The sequence below is a fragment of the Calypte anna genome, chromosome Z (genome assembly GCF_003957555.1).
Source record: "Calypte anna isolate BGI_N300 chromosome Z, bCalAnn1_v1.p, whole genome shotgun sequence".
Lineage (NCBI taxonomy): Eukaryota > Metazoa > Chordata > Aves > Apodiformes > Trochilidae > Calypte > Calypte anna.
The window spans coordinates 23,078,730-23,098,772 of record NC_044274.1 but is presented as its reverse complement, the minus strand read 5'-3'; the positions used below and the strand labels follow the sequence as shown (position 1 = coordinate 23,098,772).

The 20,043-nt window shown below is 38.8% G+C and overlaps 2 protein-coding genes across 2 annotated transcripts in view; both read right to left on the bottom strand.

Moving 5' to 3' along the window:
- The window catches only part of PRRC1 (proline rich coiled-coil 1), an 81,023-nt gene that overhangs the window by 5,715 nt on the left and 55,265 nt on the right, over positions 1-20,043 (bottom strand). The window lies entirely within an intron of this gene.
- On the bottom strand, positions 17,064-17,382 carry CTXN3 (cortexin 3). Its single transcript, XM_008497530.2, is given in 2 exon segments — positions 17,064-17,182; positions 17,185-17,382. Coding segments are annotated over 2 exon segments (291 nt in total). The 5' UTR covers positions 17,357-17,382.

The window sequence follows — 20,043 nt, the reverse complement described above, 5'->3', positions numbered from 1 at the left end:
CTGTGGAAACTTAGCTGCAAGATTGAGGGTCCCATTTTCAACTTCACTGAAAATTTAAAAGTGATTTTGATAATCAATGGAGACTGGTAATATAACCAGAGAAGCTTCATTTCTTAGCATAGGTTTCTACAATAGTCAGATATATTCAGCCAAAACTTAATCACTTCCCAAATGGCATGGAGTAATTCTGGTTGTGAAACCTTGATTGCACAATGTGTTAGCTCAACAGACAACTTTTCTGTTTCTTTGTCCGAAGAGAGATTTCTGGCAAGTATGGGTGCTGGGTATGCTATTTTTCCATGTCTTTATAGCAAATTATTAGAATACACCACCACTCTTTCCCACCAATTTCTGGCTGACTTTTCAGGAGTTTTGTTTGCATTTTAAGGAATTAGTGTTTCATTGACTTATACATTGCTAAGGTCTTCTATATTGCTCTCTCAAATGAATATTTTCTCCCTCCAGCTTCAAGGAAACCAGACTGAACTGCATTCAGAAAGCAGAAGCTTATATAACAGAAGATGCATAAAACCCGGGCAGTTTATATAATTCATCTGAACAGCTAGTGTCAATTTCTTCAGTCAGCTTGTCTTCCTGATGAGCCTAAAATGCAGGAATCCCAAGGTTCCTTGCATGCAGCTTTCTTTTTATTGTAGTTGAAGAAAATGTATGATTAGCATTTTTATCCAGATCATAGGTAAATCAGAACAGCCATTTAATTGCCTGCTTTGATAGCTGATATTCTTAAATAACTAGGGAGAAAATATAGCACTAGTCTAGTGCTACAAAAGAACCTTGTTATTTTAATTACTAAGGACAAAAGCTACACTTTCATCCTTTTTCTATATCATAATTTTACAAGCTTCTCAGCATCATATTTTCAGTAGCTAATATGCAAATGCTTACAGAAGGAAAATTGAGGCTGAGCCTACAATGGCAAGTTTATTATTTCTATGCAATGGACAGGAATTTATCATATGCTTTCACAGCATCAATATTAATGCCTTCTTAACCTTAGAAAACAATTTTGGCTCAAAAATTTTAACACTGGGTGAAGTTCTACATATAAACAGAATTACTTAGCACATACACCCTCACCCACACCAGTTTCATTCATCTGCATGTCACAGTAAGTAAACTGGGACCTCTGAAAAGGAGAGTTAGGCGCATTAAAGTTGAACTTTTTTTTGTGGGGTTTTTTTTTTTACGAATTTGCATATACATGATGAGCCAAGAATTCTTGGTGGCTGTGGACAGATGGAGCTTTACCTTTACCTTTCAGCTTTACCTATTTAAGATTCACTTAACTTCCTAATAACTGCAGGAACAGGATGTTTTATGTGGAGACTTAATGATAGAAGTTATACTCAAGGAAAAAACATAAAATAGAAAATTCACTGCCAAAAATTATTAGACAACCACTACTGAAAGCTCTTCAAATGAAAATCACACACGGAAGGAAAGACTTTGTGTTTTAAAGTACTGTTTGTGCTCATTTATATCATCCTGTCACATCTCCTCCCATCTTTATCAGTATTCCTTGCTAAAGTTCCCTAAGGTGAATTTCAACATTCTGCAGTAGAACATAAATATTGTATCTCTATTTTTTTAAAATCTTTGTGTGAGGAGCATAGAAGGAGGGATAATTGTTTAGGTAAATAAGGACTCAGCTTTAAAAGAGCAGATAATTTCCACAAATGGTTTAAAGACAAAGAGGAAATTTTATGGTAATTATAATAAAAGCCAAAAAAAGCAGATGAAGAAAGTTGTCTGAAGACTAGGAAGAAAACAGTGCTTGAAAGAGAGGAGTCAGAATGGAGATGTTTAAATAGAATAATCAAATGAGATGTTGTAATACACAAGCTAAAATGAATATTCTACAGTTTAAAACGGAGCAAAAGGTGTAGAGATGAAAGTTGAACAGGATCAAGTAAAAACATCAGTAGACACTTCCGAGAAAGAGTGATTTCAGAAGCATCATAAATGATCTGTAACAAGATTTCCTACTCGTAAGCATGGCCAGAATAACCTTGTGTCAAATGAAGCTTGAAAGTTGCAAGCCAAGAAAAAGGAAAAATGTTAATTAAAAAGAAGTGAAAAAGCTAGAGATCTAGTCAGTTGTGAAGAAAATTATGAGGATAAGCAAAAAAAGAGAGTGCAGACAGGTAAAAGAAAATAGTGCAGGGCAGTACTCATTCACGTCACATTTCTACCTCTAAAAAACTGGGATTTGCACTGCTTTCTGCCTTAAGGATAAGTTTCACAAGTTTCACTGAATAAACTGTTCAGTAAATGTTCACAGCTTGATGAGGAATCAGTCACACTGTTCCACCACATAAGTTCTTTTCTGTGAAGTTTATTACTCTGCCCACTGCACTGTAGTTATGTGCTCCAAAAAAGAGCTCTTTAACACATCACCTACAGAAACTGTCTAGATTTTTTTGTAATTTGAAACCAGCTATTGCAAAAAAAGGACCATCCTTGTGTAACAGAGAAGACTCCTCACACAGAGGAAATAAGGATTCATTGCAGACAAGGCAGAAGAACAATAGATTCACTGTTGAATAATGGCATAAATAATTGAGAACGTGTGCAAAGGGACTAAGTTCTCAGAAGAACTGGCTTTTAGCCACTTGTAAATTAAGTGTGAAGCACATAGAAGTAGAAGGCAAACAAACCTGAAATGATTAGGCAAAAGAATAGCCAAATAGTAGGGGCAGTCAGCAAATTAGCTCAATCTGTAGATAAAAGAGAACAGATATATTTTGTTTCTATGTGTTTGTAGCTGCATCTTCAGTCTTGTCTGGCTGCATGATCTCTATGTATGTACACACATGTACACACACGTACATACATATGAGTGTGCACAGAGATGTATCAGGCACACCTCAGCATCTGTACCTTATTTTATAGGAAACTATTTGTGGTCTCCATCTGGATGAACCCCAAAATGTTCTGCTTAGAGGAACGTATCTCACAGAATCTATACATACAGTTATGTATATATTCAGTGTTCACAGTTCCCTAACCTGATGCAAACCCTACCATACCTCAAGGTCCCACAGCCTTTTTCTTCCAAGACTTGCACACTGACCAGTTTCTAACACAAGGGACCATTTGCTAGGACCTTCATTAGCCTTAAACTGGAGCAAATTTGAGACAGTAATTTCTATTGGAATTTAAGCCTCTATTGCTGATGAAAACAAAACAACAAAACCCAGCAAAAAATTCAAACAAGTTTAGATCAGTTCTGCATTTCTCAGGAAGTTTTTCCCTTTCTTTTATTAAAAAACAGATAACAGAACACAGCCACTCTTGCACATCTGCCCCTCTCTTACATACTCAGTCAACACCTACTGCAAACAGGCAGCATGTGCCAGAGGGTGCTAATGTGGAGGAAATCCTCAAAAACACATTTCAGATAATTTTACATGATTTGAGACACATCTACCAGTTTAATTGATTTGCATTTTAAAAGTCACTATATACTCTAAAGAGTGCTTGGTTAGCTTAAACTCCTCAGATAAAGAAGAAGCAAGAAACACTGGGTCTTTCTCTGAAAGGCTACATATAAAGAAATAATAAGCAATAATTTTTCTATTTAAAATTACCAGTTTTACATAAAACAACACATGATCTCTGTCACTTCATCACAGTGGGAAACAAACCATAAATAGCCAATACCACTACAGATGCTGAGCTGCTGTTTGAAAGCAGTGAATAAAACGTATTTAAAATGGTGTTCACACACTGCCATGTCTCTGTTAATGTAAAGCAAATGGTTTCAATGACGGGACTGGTCTCTCATTGTAACCATGTGGTTTTTTTGTGTTGGGGCATACTTTCTTTTACTTCAGGTTTTCTCTTTTTTTGTGTGTGTACATGTCAGGTTTGGTCCTGTTGCACACTTCTGTAAATATGTATAAGACTGATTCTTTCCCTTTTCTTTCAGTCTCACTCTGCTTACCTGTCTTTCTGTTGCATTTTTTCTGACCATGATGATGTGATCTTTTTGGATTCTGTCTATAACTTAACAAAACATTGTAGTCATTACTTGTTAGAGACAGCCTACTCACCCCAGTTTGTCATCTTGTTCATGTTCCTAGAATAATTGCAGAAATTGCTATTGTTACGATCCGAGTTATTTATATTTTGATTGCGAGGAAAATTCAGCCACTACTCATAGACTACGCATGAATTTACAAAAGTAACAAGGCTTTATGATTTAAACAAGTTACCAGGATTTATTTAGGATTTATAGAATTAGCTACTTTGGAGAGAAGAGTCATTAAGAAAAGGAAAGGAAAGGAAAGGAAAGGAAAGGAAAGGAAAGGAAAGGAAAGGAAGGAAAGGAAAGGAAAGGAAAGGAAAGGAAAGGAAAGGAAAGGAAAGGAAAGGAAAGGAAAGGAAAGGAAAGGAAAGGAAAGGAAAGGAAAGGAAAGGAAAGGAAAGGAAAGGAAAGGAAAGGAAAGGAAAGGAAAGGAAAGGAAAGGAAAGGAAAGGAAAGGAAAGGAAAGGAAAGGAAAGGAAAGGAAAGGAAAGGAAAGGAAAGGAAAGGAAAGGAAAGGAAAGGAAAGGAAAGGAAAGGAAAGGAAAGGAAAGGAAAGGAAAGGAAAGGAAAAGGAAAAGGAAAGGAAAAGAAAAGAAAGAAAAGAAAAGAAAAGAAAAGAAAAGAAAAGAAAAGAAAAAGAAAAGAAAAGAAAAGAAAAGAAAAGAAAAGAAAGAAAAGAAAAGAAAAGAAAAGAAAAGAAAAGAAAAGAAAAGAAAAGAAAAGAAAAGAAAAGAAAAGAAAAGAAAAGAAAAGAAAAGAAAAGAAAAGAAAAGAAAAGAAAAGAAAAGAAAAGAAAAGAAAAGAAAAGAAAAGAAAAGAAGGGGGGTAATTAAGATGTTATCACCGTCCGCTGGACCTGGTCTCAGGCTGTAGTCGGGTGGGAAGGATCATAGAATCATAGAATCATAGAATCATAGAATTAGCCGGGTTGGAAGGGACTTCAGAGATCATCTAGTCCAACCCTTGACCCACCGGAGCAGTTGCTAGACCATGGCACCACATCCAGTCTTTTTTTAAATGTCTCCAGGGACGGAGAATCTACCACCTCACCGGGCAGTCCATTCCATAGCCTAATCACCCTCTCCGTGAAGAAATTCTTTCTAATATCTAACCTAAACCTCCCCCAGCACAACTTAAGACTGTGTCCTCTTGTCTTGTTGAAGGTCGTCTGTGAAAAGAGTCCAGTTCCCTCCTTTCAGTTGTAGTTGTAGACAGCAATGAGGTCTCCCCTGAGCCTCCTCTTCTTCAGGCTGAACAGCCCCAGCTCTCTCAGCCTCTCCTCATAGGGCCTGTGCTCGAGTCCCTTCACCAGCCTGGTTGCCCTCCTTTGGACCTGTTCCAGGACCTCTACATCCTTCTTAACCTGAGGGGCCCAGAACTGGACACAGTACTCGAGGTGTGGCCTAACCAGCGCTGAGTACAGGGGCAGAATCACCTCCCTGGACCTGCTGGTGACGCTGTTTTTGATACAGGCCAGGATGCCATTGGCCTTCTTGGCCACCTGGGCACACTGCTGGCTCATGTTCAGTTTCTTGTCGATGCAGACTCCCAGGTCCCTTTCCGCCTGGCTGCTCTCCAGCCACTCTGTCCCCAGCCTGTAGCGCTGCATGGGGTTGTTGTGGCCAAAGTGCAGGACCTGGCACTTGGCCTTGTTGAACCTCATCCCGTTGGAATCGGCCCAGCTCTCTAGTCTGTCCAGGTCCCTCTGCAGAGCCCTCCTGCCTTCGAGTTGGTCCACACTTCCTCCCAGCTTGGTGTCATCTGCGAATTTGCTGATCCGTCGCTCCTGCTTGTTTTTGGGTTCTCCGCTTCTCCGTTCCTCTGCTGTTGGTGTCCCATAGCTGAAGCCGAAGTGCCAAGAGAAGGGGGGGGTCATGAAGAAAGCTGCTGCTTCTCCTTTTTTCCTAGGGTTTTTTATACAGCAAAAAGAAGAGGGGTCCCTTTTTTGCATAAGTCCCGGATACATACAGATTTCCAGACTTCCCGAAGATGAGTCATCCTTATCTTTTCGTCTTTTGGTGTCCTCCACCAGGAGGTGACCTGATAAGCATTCTTATCTTTTAGGTGGCTGTCAGGCATATGGCGAGGTAAGCATATGTTAATGGACATAATGTTGACACTGAGCGGGAAGAGAAGAAAAAAAAATTGATTCAAGAGACATCTTTTGTATTTTTAAAGTGTTTACATCAGCTATCCATACTGCTCTGTGTATCATGACTGAGGAAATAAACCCTTCTTCCTTTGTTCAGTTCTGCTTCGGACAGATTTACTTGCCCTCAGAAGGGAACAAGCCAGAGAACGAACGTTTTTCCTAATGCCCTCTTTGAGGGCGTTATATATACTTATACCTCTCCAGGGAGATCCAATACGTTCCATCCAGTCTGGGACTGTCCTCTGGCAATATTATTCTGCTTGTTAACTTTTGCATCCAGCAAAGGTATGGTTCTAAATTAATCAGCGTGTTTTCAGCACACAGAAATCCATTTCACACAGTGTTATGCATCTGTAATAAAGCCTAACTGGGAAGTATACATTTTTTTTCATAGAAATGCATGTTTCTGTAGTGTTACAAACATGATTATCATCATTTTTTAGGAGGGAATAATTTCATTAACTCACTAATTTCAGACATGTTTACCATCAGTACACAAGAAGTGATGGGAAGGGTGACCAAACCAATCTGCATGAGCCAAAGACTTTTCCTATATGCCTTTTACACCTGGCCTATTTCCAAGAGAAATTTAGGTCCTAGGAACAATAGCAAGTAATTGCACCAGTTTACACTGGTATTTTGAATTATTTCGTTCTTGTTTGCCCTAATTCATTGTTTTTGTCTTTAACTGAATGATAAATTGAGCCAGATGTAGTGTTTTTATTGAAATCACTGCACAGCTGAGGTAAGCATTTGGATTTGAATACGGAATCTTCTGCTCAGGGACAATTGAACTTTAGTTTCATAAATGTCAATGACTGGCAAAGAAACCTTGTCTAAATGTGAACATTAGATGTCTCATACTTACAGCCCAGATGTATCATCATCAGCTATATGTCTTGTAACAAAAGTCTGAAAAAGAAAGAGACCACAAGGGGAAATCTCCCAGTAACAGCACATGAATGATATATCCACCCTGGGCAATGTACCCAAGTGGGGCAGCAGACGACTGTTTCATAGGCCAAGGTTCCCCTTCAAGGATTTTTTTTTATCTTATCCTAAACTAACTTTAAACAGACAACAAGCAGTCCAGAATGAACTCATATTACAGGAACTGCATGTTCAGAGAAATTGTTGAAATAAATACACAGAAGATAATTTTCTGTGGAAGAGCTCAGTCCTTCTTTCTCCTGAGGTCAGCAGCAGAAGCAGCATTCCTGCCCTGCCCTCCTGGCTACTCTGCTCTTCCATCAGCTGAGTAATTCTAACCTGCTCCCACAGGTCTTTTCTTTCAGGCTATGTTTTCAAGCTTGTCCTCTGGCTAGCAGTGGGCACACTGAGAAGCACTGCTCTGAGAGCAAGCATGAGCCTCTCAGGCCTGATCCAGCCTTGATATATTAGATTCACCACTTCACTATGGCATAGCCTTGGCATGGAGGATTAAGAAGAATGGGCTCTGGGTACCTTCCTCATAGCCTCGAGAGGAAGATGCACATCTGACAATGAGGCACAGATGACACAGAATTGCACATGCTCTTCCAGCTGCTTCTGACAGACAGAATTGTTCCTTAGGGCTATGGAGAGCCACAGGAGTGATGAGGCAGTCTCGGTGCAATTCTGCACTCCAAAGGAGCTGGTTCCACTATTAGGAAGATGCAAGGAAAGTCATAAAGCACTGGTATTTTCCATCTCAGGTGTCGCTCAATCTGTGGTAAAAGCACAGAATGGGGGACAGAGGGAATGCTTAACCAAATACTATTGTAGAAAAGCAAAGAGATGATAGCACAGACTCAATTATATATCTTAAATATTCGTAGTTCCAAAGGATAAATCCAAAGCTATTTAAAGCTTCCGTATCCAGGACTTTACTGCATATTTGGCAAACACAGGTAAGCAACTCACAAGGAAAGGAGGGAGTCAGTTTTGAAACAACAGTGTCACAGTCTTGACATTTACACCAAGTGATATGAGCAGCTCCTCAGAAGTCAAATGGGAGATGTCATTATGTAGTTGCAGCAGGCTCACATCTGTTACTAGTACTTAGTTTTTCAGACTTTGCCTCCATAGGAAATACAGTCCTTTGCTCTGCAAAAGAGCAGAGAATATTACTCTGCCATGTAAGTCTGTCAGCATAAACCCCAGGGCTAGATGAATACTATCGTTCATGTTCAAGTTATGCCTCTCATGACTGAGCCACCTGAACTGGTTTGTTATTGATGATACTATAGAATACTTTTGATCTGCCCCCCACTCTTTTGAGAAAGAATAATTACAGTAGCTATTGTTTAACTTGAAACAAATTGTATACTGCTCTTAAGCAGAGCTAACTAGTTATGATAAACAAGGGTGATGTTTCAGAATAGTGTTTAGGAAAACAAGCTGTAGTCTGAATTGAATTGCTTATGGTATGTTAAGCAAGAATGGGAATGATTTCCACAAATTATGAGCTTTTTTCTGCACAATTTTTACTGGCAAGCTGAAAAATACAAATGAATAGTACAGAATGGATTTCACTGCATTTTGAAAAATCCCATCAATTTAAAGTAAAAATTACTGCTTTTTAAACTTATTCTTCAGACTGGATCAAATTTAGCATTGTACTGCAGTGTACAATGCAGCCCTGTGCTCCTGCAGTCTTAGCCAGCTAAGAGCAAAACATTCGCTTTTCCAAAGTTATTGGATCCAATGTCTTTTGTTTTGTTTTATTTTGGGGGGTTTGGGGGGTCTTTTGTTTGTTGTTTCTGTTTTGTTTTTTTTTTTCTGAGGATGATCAAATAATTAAATAGATTGCCGGAGAAGCCTTGGGATCTTTGGAGATTTTCAAAACCCAACTGGACACAGCCCTAATCAGACCTCCCATTTTCCTTTAACTTTTGTGATTCTGTCACTCTCTGTACTTATCTACAACTTCTGCTAATGCTGCAACTAATGTATTTATATAAACAAATAAATCCTTTCTTGATCCCTTACCAATTCATCCTTTGCATGTTAGCATAACTCCATCCTTCTCAGATGCTGTTTTTTGTGTGCTTTGTTGTTTTTTCTTAAATAAAGAGAAAAATGTGTCTTTTCCATGTTGTTGTTGCTGTTGTTGGCTTTTTTGTTGGGCCTTTTACATCATCACAGTCATCCAAATACAAAACTATTACAGACAGGAGGCAAGGAATTGTTCGCTCTGAGAGTCATGGACAATGGCAAGTGTTATGGTCCAGAGGGACAGGGATGCTTGAAGTTTATTCCTTTTAACTGTAACTGCATCTTGGTTATTAATATCAAGTGTCAACAAAGGGCTTAGCAAGGGCTGCTGATCTTATCCAGGATCTGGTCAGTGCTGAGAAAAAACAAGCTTTTTATTGCTGTGGCCTGACTACAAGAAATATTTGGGCTTATTACTCTGTGGTTGTGTTTTCCTATACAAACTGCAAATATAGTACACATACTATGTGTCTGTGTAATACAGACATAGATAAAATCCACATAATCACAGAAATCACAGAAAATTATGGCTTGGAAGGGACCTGGAAAGATTATTGAGTCAAAACACCCTGCCAGAGCAGGGTCACCTACGGGAGATCACGTAAGAATGCATCCAGGAGGGTTTTGAAAATCTCCAGAGAAGGAGACTCCACAACCTCCCTGGACAGCTTGTTCCAGTGCTCTGTCACCCACATAGTAAAAAAAATTTCTCCTCATGTTTACATGGAAACTTCTGTGCTCAAGGTTATACCCATTGCCTCTTGTCCTAATCACTGGGCATAATTGAGAAGACTCTGGCACCATCCTCTTGGCTCTCTCCCTTTATGTATTTATAAGCATTTGTGAGGTCACCCATCATCCTTCTCTTCCCCAAGCTGAAGAGACCCAGGTCCCTCAGCCTTTCCTCAGAAGGGATATGTTCCACTCCCTTAATCATATTGGTCACTCTGGACTTTCAAGCAGTTCCTTGTTGTTCTGGAACTGAGGGGCCCAGAATTGGACACAATATTCCAGATGTGGCCTCACCAGGGCAGAATAGAGAGGGAGGAGGACCTCTTGTGACCTACTGGCTACCCCCCTTTTAATGCACCCCCGGATGCCATTGGCCTTCTTGACCACAAGGGCACATTGTTGGCTCATGGTCATCCCCCAGCATCCCCAGGTCCCTTTCCTCTACTTCACTGCTCTCTGACAGCTCAGTCTCCAATCTGTACTGGTTCCTGAGGTTGTTCCTACACTGATGTAAGACTCTTCACTTGCCTTTGCTGTAATTCATTAAATACTTCCCTGCCCAACTCTCCAGCCTGCCTAGGTCCCTCTGAATGGCATCACAGCTTTCTAGGGTGTCAGCCACTCCTCCCACCTTTGTGTCATCAAAGTTGCTGAGAACACATTGATCATCAATGTCATTGATAAAGATGTTGAACAGGACTGGACACAGCACTGATCCTTGGGGGACTCCATTAGTCACAGTTCTCCAGTTGGATGCTGCACCATTGATCACCACTCTTTGGACTCTATTCTGTAGCCAGTTTTTAATCCATCTCACTGAAGATCCTTCTATCTCACATATCCTGAGCTTGCTCGAGAGGATGTTATGGGAGATTGTGTCAAAAGGCTCACTAAGGTCAAGTTAGACTACACCCATTTGTCTCCCTGCATCTACCCATTCAGTCATAACATCATAGAAAGCTATTAGATTAGTCAGGCATGATTTCCCCTTGGCAAATTCATGCTGACTACACCTGATAATCTTGTCTTCCATGTGCTTAGAGATGACCTCCAGAACGAGCTGTTTCACCATTTTTTCCAAGGATGGAACAAAGGGTAGAGGAGTGATTTCAAGTTGACATACTGAGATTGTAGCTGATGTGCTTGTTCATGTTAGCATTTTGTGCTGTTTGCTGTATTATTAGACAAACATGCTCTATACATTATACCATGGCAGTGACTGCCTCAGCTAACACTGTCTTATTCAGTTGTATGTGGTCAGTCATGTCTTTCTTCATGTAAATGTGTTGGATTCTTTTTTGCATTTGAGCAATCAGAAAATATTTTGGTAAATATGGGTCTGAACATATCAAGAAGTGTTTCAAAGCATGTAAGGTAATTCTGGCCTGGGAGTACAGGGAGTGCTTACATATCCAAGATGGTAAGCAATTTTAAAATATATACTAACTAGCAGTTGTGAATACTTATTTCCTAAACACATTGGAGACTTTCTAGTTTTAAACACCATTCTATATTGTATTTCTATGTTATATATTTGTTTTAGGCAAGAACGTTCTCTGTGTCTCACATTTCAGGATACATTTAGCAAATTGTGATTTTGTTTATTATTTTTGTGGCTGCTCCTATGTAACTGTAACAGATGAACCAACCCGTACTTCCTGTCAATCAGCTTCCACAAAACTATGCTTTGTAGCACCTCAAATCTTTCATTTTAATGTATTGTATACAGAAGCACTCTCCTACTTCAATAACATCTATTTTCAGTATGGCTAGAAAGAACCTCCAGGAAAGTAGTGAAAACACTACATTATAGGGTAACTTTACACTGTGTTAGAATAATTGCTAGTGAGATACGTAGGATCAGCATATTACAGTAGTCCAGGGGAAGAAGCTGCATTTTTGTGCAGAACTCAATCACACTGTCTTCTGGAGTTAAGAGTAATTAGTGGAAGTCATCTGTCCCTCATCCATGATGGGGAAGTCATCTTAAGGTAAGAGCTTCAGTGCCTAAAAATAATGCCCTTGATCAGGTGGCACATAAGCCAAATCATGGGGAAGTGGAAGACAAAGATAAAAATCATAGTCTTTAATTATTTTAATGTTCTAATTGACTGATAAAAGTCTTTAATTTTGCTTTTTATTATGTTGGCCACTGCAGTAAGTCTTGTTTCTTAATTACAGCTGGAAATGATCCTTTCTGGGAAAAGTTAAGCTTTGGTAACAAGCAGACATGAGAACGTGAGCTTTGGAAACCCAAACTGAAGGAAGAACTAGCAGGGGGGAAAAAACCTAAGGCAGAAAATTCTGAAATTATAAAGTAAGAAGAGAAAAAAAAATCTTATGCCTATCATTTTTAAGAAAGACAAGCAGAATTCATACTTCAGTCTTCTGGCACTGACAAATCTGGGTGGTTAATAGGGCAGACATCTCATTTTAAACAACTGACATATGCACTGTGATGTTTTATGGCCACTCTTTTCTGGTTCTCAAACTCCTTGCACTTTGTGGTTCACCATAAAAGACAAAAGACAGGAAGTATCAGCAGGAAACATGAAATTTCCAGGGCCCTCCCCAAAACTCTCTGAAGTCTAGACAAATCAAAAGAGCAAAACAAACAAAATCTTAACCAGTTGTAAAGCCCAGCTAAAAATAGTGATAGAATAAAAATGGTGCTGTCAAGGGTAAATTGAAAGCCTGCGTTATGAGATTGGTCCCTTAATTAACAGCAAAACACCATGAAGAAAGCTACATTCCATGACATCAGAAAGCTTGTGAAAGCATATTGCCACCATAGCAATGTTATTGCATTTATAGGACCTGGTAAAGCTTAAGACTCAAATATGTTGCTTCAAAAAACTAGTTGATTAAAAATAGCAAAACAAAACTGCACATGTATTAAACATCAGTGCAGCACTTCCAAGCCTTTGAAGCAGCTGTATGAATTTAGAAATCTGGAGCCTGATTCTTACTTACACTGATGTAAATCCAAAGTAATGCAGCTAAAGTCATTTACATCAAACCAAAACCATGGAAATCAGCTCTTAAGAATGCTAACCTACAACTACAGTAACTTCATATATACACTTCTTTTTCCTTTGTAAGGATACCGTGACTTATTTCACAGATCAAAGGCCTTTAGGTCTCCTTTGACAGTAAAAAAAATATTTTTTTTTGTCATGGTTTTGTTCTCTGTAAAGCATTTGTCGCTTAGATGTCAATCTCAGTGTAGTTTTTCTGTAGCTAAACAATTCTAAGATGCAAGATAGGATTTTAAACCACTGCAGATAAAAGTACTGAGAAACAAATCCATAAAACAGAAGTACAATCTGGGTCAGGCACTGGTTATCAAGTTGCTGGGAGAGTAGCACTGGATCAAATTCCCCAGTTCCCTGGGAGATCATGCACTGGGCTCAGCAGCAGGCTGAGTGTAAGTGCTGCACCACTGGTTCTCCCACTTTAAAAGACATCTCATACAAAGCAGATAGAAGTGGGATAGGACTTGCTGTGTTTTACAGTCACATCAGAAGTAAAAGGTCCACTTTCTACTACCCTGTTGACTAACACACAGTTACTTCCAAATGGGACAGGAGCCTTTTCCAGTGTCTGCCTTGAAAAAGACATTTCTCTTCTTGCTGCTCCTTCCTGACCATGAAGATTACATTGCAGATGTCTAAGGGCATGGTGGGGATAGATTAGTTAGTGTGCCAAGAAGGGGGAAAAAACCACAACACCTTCTGTATCATCAGGTCTTTTTATGGTAATATTGACAATAGAACAGGAGCTACAGCAGCCTCTCATATCAATGCTGCAGAAAAAAAAACCCAATCTACATATTAAAAAAAGTCCAATACTTTGCTGCAGACTGCAGAAGCACTGGAGAATTGAATCCAGAATGTGTAAAACCTAAAACTTTATTTTAATGAAAATTACACCAATTTGAGGAGACACTTGCCATGTTATAATAAGTATATTTCAAGAAACAGGGGGGAAAAAAAAGTTTTTGCCTGAAGAAAGTTCATGGTCATGACCACAATGCGTTTATCCTGTATATCAAAGGTTTTTGGCTTCTTTCCTGCAGTACTTTGTGCTCTATGGGCTGCTTATCAGTAGTCATTGACATGACCAAGCTTGTTGATCTTAGCACTAAATTGAATTTATGCTCCTACTACATAGTCTACAGATCAAAACAGAGGTTGCATCTCCTAAGCTAGACTCCTTTAAAGTGTCACAGTTGACCACATCTCATATATGGTATCTGGTATCAGCTCCAAACCTGCAAAATCCCTGTGTACCAATACAGGGATATTTCCAGATAAAAGTCTGGAAATCCTTGCTGGAGTAAAATATCTTTACCTCCTACTGTAGGGAGTAAACCAATCAAAAATTTTATCTCTGTCCTTATTTAAGGTTATCTCTCCCCAGTAGCTTTTTGACTTTAGCTCCTTGTAGTTAGATTGAACAAACTAACCTAAATGTGGTATTTATTTTAAAAAATGCACTTATTTCTTCTTTCTCCACAGTATGTAAGGGTATCTTTGTTTAAGTTACATGAATAAATATTAATTCTAAGGAGAATTTTTAAAGATTGCATAGTATGTTCTACAGAAATGTATATAATTGACAAAAACCTTCATCAGAGTGATGCAGAGCTGCTTGAGCACAGCTGCATCAGCACACAGACCCCCAATTTCTAGTCTCATTAATATTTTGGGTCGTTCCACATTAAATACATATTCTTATGGGCCAGAGTGATGTGCCAGAGGCTAATCCATGGAGTGGAATACTACTCTTCCCATTGAGAGTCTAGTCTGGTTTCTCCACGCAGAGGAAAAGTTAACTATCACTAAAGTGAATCCCCAGCATGTCTTCAGGAAACTTCTGTTAGAATTTGCAAGTGTGGAGGAGAAAGTTTGTTTCATAGTGGGGCAACTGGTATAAATTTTCTATTTTTGCTATAGTCAATTTAGCAATACCCACAGATGGGCTGACTTAAAGGGATTGCTTTTAACAGTTTTAAATTCCCCTTAACACACTGACTTACCCAGTGGTTTACAAAAATAACACAGTGGAATGCTTCCAAACATACCAGAGACGCTGGCCAGCTAAGTCTTCAAAATAGTACTCAGTTAACAACTTCTAAACTCCACACAAGAATCAAATGACCTCACTTGAACACTACACTACATTTGCTTGAGTAGCGTCATCACTTCCCTCTTTAGATGTGATTATGAGGAAAAGCATTTTTCTTTTAAAAGAACATAAAATGTATAGAGTCTTCAAACAAACAGACCCAGACACAGAAGAGACATCCAAGGTGAGAGGGAGAAATGCTGTTACTGCCACTTCATGAATATTGACAACACGTTGCTTTAGGTGGTGGCACTGGTGCAACAATATGCAACACTGTCTTTACCTTTGGGAAATTACCTGAAAGTTTGAGTTTGTTCTGATCTAGGTGCCCTGGCACTGAGATATATAGCTAAAGTTGTCATGGCTTCTGGAGAATACAGTTGTCCACTCCATCTTGAAGGCTGCCATCCCTGCAATAAGCTGTTCTTGCCTTTCAGCAGTGACATCTCACAGCCCAGATTGTTTCTATGAATTCTTATGGGAGCTGTTTTGGGGCTCTGGTTGCTCTCAGGTGAACTGTCATATCTGTGATGTCTGTGTTCAGAGCCAGCCCTCCTTCCACTGCCTCTGCTACAAATAGCTGCAACCTTTAACCAATGGACAGTTCAAGAAGCAAAAGGAAATAAATAGCTCTAAGTGTCACTGCTGGAGTCAGAGTCTCAGCTTGGATGATTCAGCACAGCCCCAGCTATACCAGCTATGGGACTGGCTTTGTTTCTCCATTTACAGGCTGCAAGACAAAGCACAAAGGAAACGTTCCCAACTGCTTATCACTATTACAATATGAGTGAAACAGATAAATCTGAAGTTTTGTCTGAAAACAGACAAGATATGCATTCCCTTCCACACTCCATGTAATGTTTAAGAAGCCTGGCAGCACTAGGATCTTTTCCAAGACTCTTCTATATTCAGGAGTGTGGCCTTTTCCAGGCTGGCAGTAAATCAAAACTTGTTACCACTATAGTATTTCAGCACTGCTAAACAGTCCTTGCAAACATCCACTTCAATTCCATATAGTTCTACTCAATTTTATGCACTCTTTTAAATGTTTCCTTTTCTGATCAACCATACAAGGTTTTTGTTTGCATGGACTTCTAAGAATGAGTTTTCATGGTACAAATACATGAAAGATATTTACAGGTAAAGAAGGTGTTTGCCATGTATCAGTTGTTAGCACCTATGTTTCAGTCAAACAATTAGGAAACAAAAAACAATGCAGTGTGATATACACACCAAATAAACAGACTGAGTGCTGGAAAGGTGGGGCTTGAAACACAGACTGAAATTTGTTTACATAACCTATTGTAAGAACACTGAAAAAACCTATCTTAAGACAAATCAGTTCAGGCACAAAAATACAAAGGTAAGCTAAAATCATCACATACCTTATTTACAACAAAGATTAAAGTAATTGTTTTGTTGTTACTAAGTAGCTTAGTAATTGCTTGAATGCTAAGAAAGAGCATTCTGAGCACCTGGTAAATAATGGAGGAAATTTTTTCTCCTCATGTTTTCTAGCTCTTTCAGACCTGTCTCATGACATGGGAAACTTTCTTACTTGTCTTCATAGCATAGTACATAGAGCAAGAGGAGTCTTGCACAGCTTGCAAAGCCTATTTATTACATCCAGATCATAAAAACACATTCTAACTTAATTTCTAAGACACCTTTCTCCACAGACTCTTGTTAATGATAAAATGGCGACATAAGAGAATACAGGCTCTAGTGTCTCTTAGCTGGTTATAAGAGATCACATACACTACATATTGTTTCAATGCATTCTGTAGAAAAATTCTGCTAATGTAACCTTTTTCTTTTTCCCAATTATGAGATTCAGTATCAGTTTTCAACGGTTTAACTTGTTTTGGCATTTAATAAAAATTACGTTAATTGTGTGCATATGTGTCTATGGCAACTCCTACAGTGTTTAAAAAAATGTAAACCAGAAACAAAATAAGGAGACATTCCATGATTTTTCTTTTTTTCTCAGATTGCTAATAAGCCCCCCATAATTTTCAGTCTCTAAGCAAGAGCATAGTCAAACTGGTCTTTCTCCAGGCCCTCGAGCCCATCAGCCCATGTTGAGGTTGGCATACTGTGGTAGAGGATGAGGAGAATTCAGAAGAAACAAACAATGAGATTCCCAAGAAAATAAATAACAAAATCACAAAGGCAAACGTTGTTTTCTATTCCAGGGTCATGCTAGAATTTGGTGTCATGTTCCCAGATGGCATCAGAGTGGCAGTGACAATCTCTTCATCCATCATCCAGGGAAGCTGAAATGAATAATCCCACAGTTGCCTTCTTTTCATCATCAGTTTGCTGAGGTCAGAGTAGAAGCCATTTATATGCACTTTGCTATCTGTAGGACAAGGGGGAAGCAACATTGACTATGAATAACCCATTTGTTTGTTTACTTCAACATAACTTTCTCCTACTAGAGAAAAATTATCTGCAAAAGAACTTGACAGCAGGTCAAGACAGCAGGCTTTCCTCTTGTGTCATAGCTGAGACTTGTTAGAAATCCTGAGCTGTTCTGTCAGCAGTGCAAAATCCAGCCACCAGTATTAGACGTCACTAGACCCTGAAGTGGCGCTAACTTCTCCCGGCCTACCACATCATTTGGACTAGGGTAGAACACTTATTTCCTGCAAGGGGGGAAATGAGGGGCTCAATGACACTACTTCAGTGATTAGCCCACAGAAATTTCAAATTGCATGCCTTGCTGCAGGACAGATGAACTGCAGCTGACAGTACTCGAAGCTGGGGGAGAAGGATTTGAAAAACAAATGCAGCTATGATTTTACACACAATGACAGAAATATTTTGAGGTGGGATGGACTGGCATCTGCTGCAGGCCAATAGATATGTGTCTGTTGCTCTGATGGAAGACATCAATTATTCAGTGTCTCTAAAACTGCAGCTTTTATGAAGGAAATTAATAAATAATTTGTATTTTAAATGCTAGAGGATTTAAGAAGGTAGCCTAAAATCAGTCAAATAATAATTTAGTTAAAGAGAAAAGGTTTTCTCTGCCACATGAAGAGAATTGCCAAGACTTGGGACTGAAACTGGCTGTTTCTAGCCAGCAAAGCATATGCTGTGCTACTGCCTGCCTAGCACATATGTTTTCTTAACTTTCTGTCCGGGTGTCTGCCACCCATTACTTTCTCCTCCGTTGCACATTGGATTTTCCTTCCAGTGGAAGGAAATGCTGCTGGATGTTACAGAGTAGGCTTGGTCATTGGCAACACCGAAGTTACCTATAAAGTTTACTCAGGAAAAGAAAGGCTTCAAAACAGGTTGAAGCACAGCAATGTCTCAGCTGAACATGTGTTAGTGGTAAGAAGAAGGAAAAGAAGTAGAGGAACATATTATAGTACAGCATGCACAGAAGAAACTTTCATATGCTTATAACAACTTAGGCACTGGACTGGGGTCAGTAATGATTTACAAGCATGCCTCAGAAACAACAGTTAGTAGGTAAAAGTGGATTATGAAAGCACAGTCAAACAGTAATAATGCTAGGATTATTCTAAAAATTATACCTTAAACAAAATATAGAAAGTATTAAAGCAACAAAAATATTGGAACTGCATGGTTATTATTGCCTGATCTTATTTATGGGGGACAAGATAGAAAGATAAAAACTGTTAACATCCAGTCTTTTGGAATATATCTCAGCTACTAGCTGATAAAAAATGCAGGGGACTGTTTAACAGAGAGAGCTAAAACTTCAGGAAAAAAACATTTTATTTAAGCTGATATACTTTGAGGGGTGATACCTGGTGAAGGAAATAATGAATTGTGTCAATAAGTAATCTTGTTATAAAGAAGAAGAAACATAAACTGAGACACATAAGCTTATGCTGTTATCATAAAAGACTTGTATGTTGGTGGGTAGACACAGACAAAGAGACTGTGGGAAATCACATCCCAGTTTGCTGAGTGGAACCTTAGTTTTGCCTGCTTTGGCAGTTTCTGTACACAATATTAGACTTAGTCTTTCAATACTGAGGAAATGGTAACTTAAACTATTGAACACTTCCAGGATGAATCCATACAGAATCTGCATGGATTTAAAGTAATTATTTAAATTAAAACCATTAACAATTAAGCTATATAGAGAGCAGCATCTGTTCATTGATATTTCTTGACAGATCATTCATTGCACAATTTTCAGTCACATAAAATAAATAGAAAAGCCATTAAAATAATCAAGTTCAAAGGATGAATCTGGCCAGCAGAAAACCATTTGAGTCCCATGGTCTTGCAACCTTGCTAACTGGACATAAGGCCAGATTTTCTGCGACTGCAACTAGCTATTCAACCCTACAGACTTAATTACCATCTTGCCCAGTAACACTTTCAGCCCTTTAAAATTTGGTTGATAAAAATTATTATTAGGCAATGAAGACATGAAGACATTAAACATCAAGACATCTAAATACATTAAACAGGATATTTTCCTCTTTCTCTTAAGTCAACACCCAAGGAATTTCTTTTGTTTTTCTTGTTCTCTCAGGATTTGCTGTCTGAATTGGTAAGGTCCTGTGACTTCAATGGGTGCTTCACAACATATGCCTTATATGCAGGTATCCTGTATTAGTGGAACAATTTGATTTCCATTATGAAATAGCTCATGGAATGCTGCAAGTGCCAAGATCATGTGCATGATTTTCCTATACCACCCATACTGGTTTCACTGATTACTCACTTCCTTAGCTACAAAAACACACAGCAAGTTTCTTCAGGCTCAAACATCTGTACATAAACTATTTGAGCAAAGATATTTCCATGCACTCATAGCCCAGTTACTGTGATTGACATTTTACCCCTACCTTAAATGAGCAAATCTTGATTACAAAATGTGCCAAGTTAACAAATGAAATTACATGTGCCCTTCTCTTGTACTCAAATTTGTCTTTATGTTCCTTAATACTGTACCCTGCACTGTTTTTTACTGCACAGTCTAAATGGACATAGGAACAATGCCCTCTTC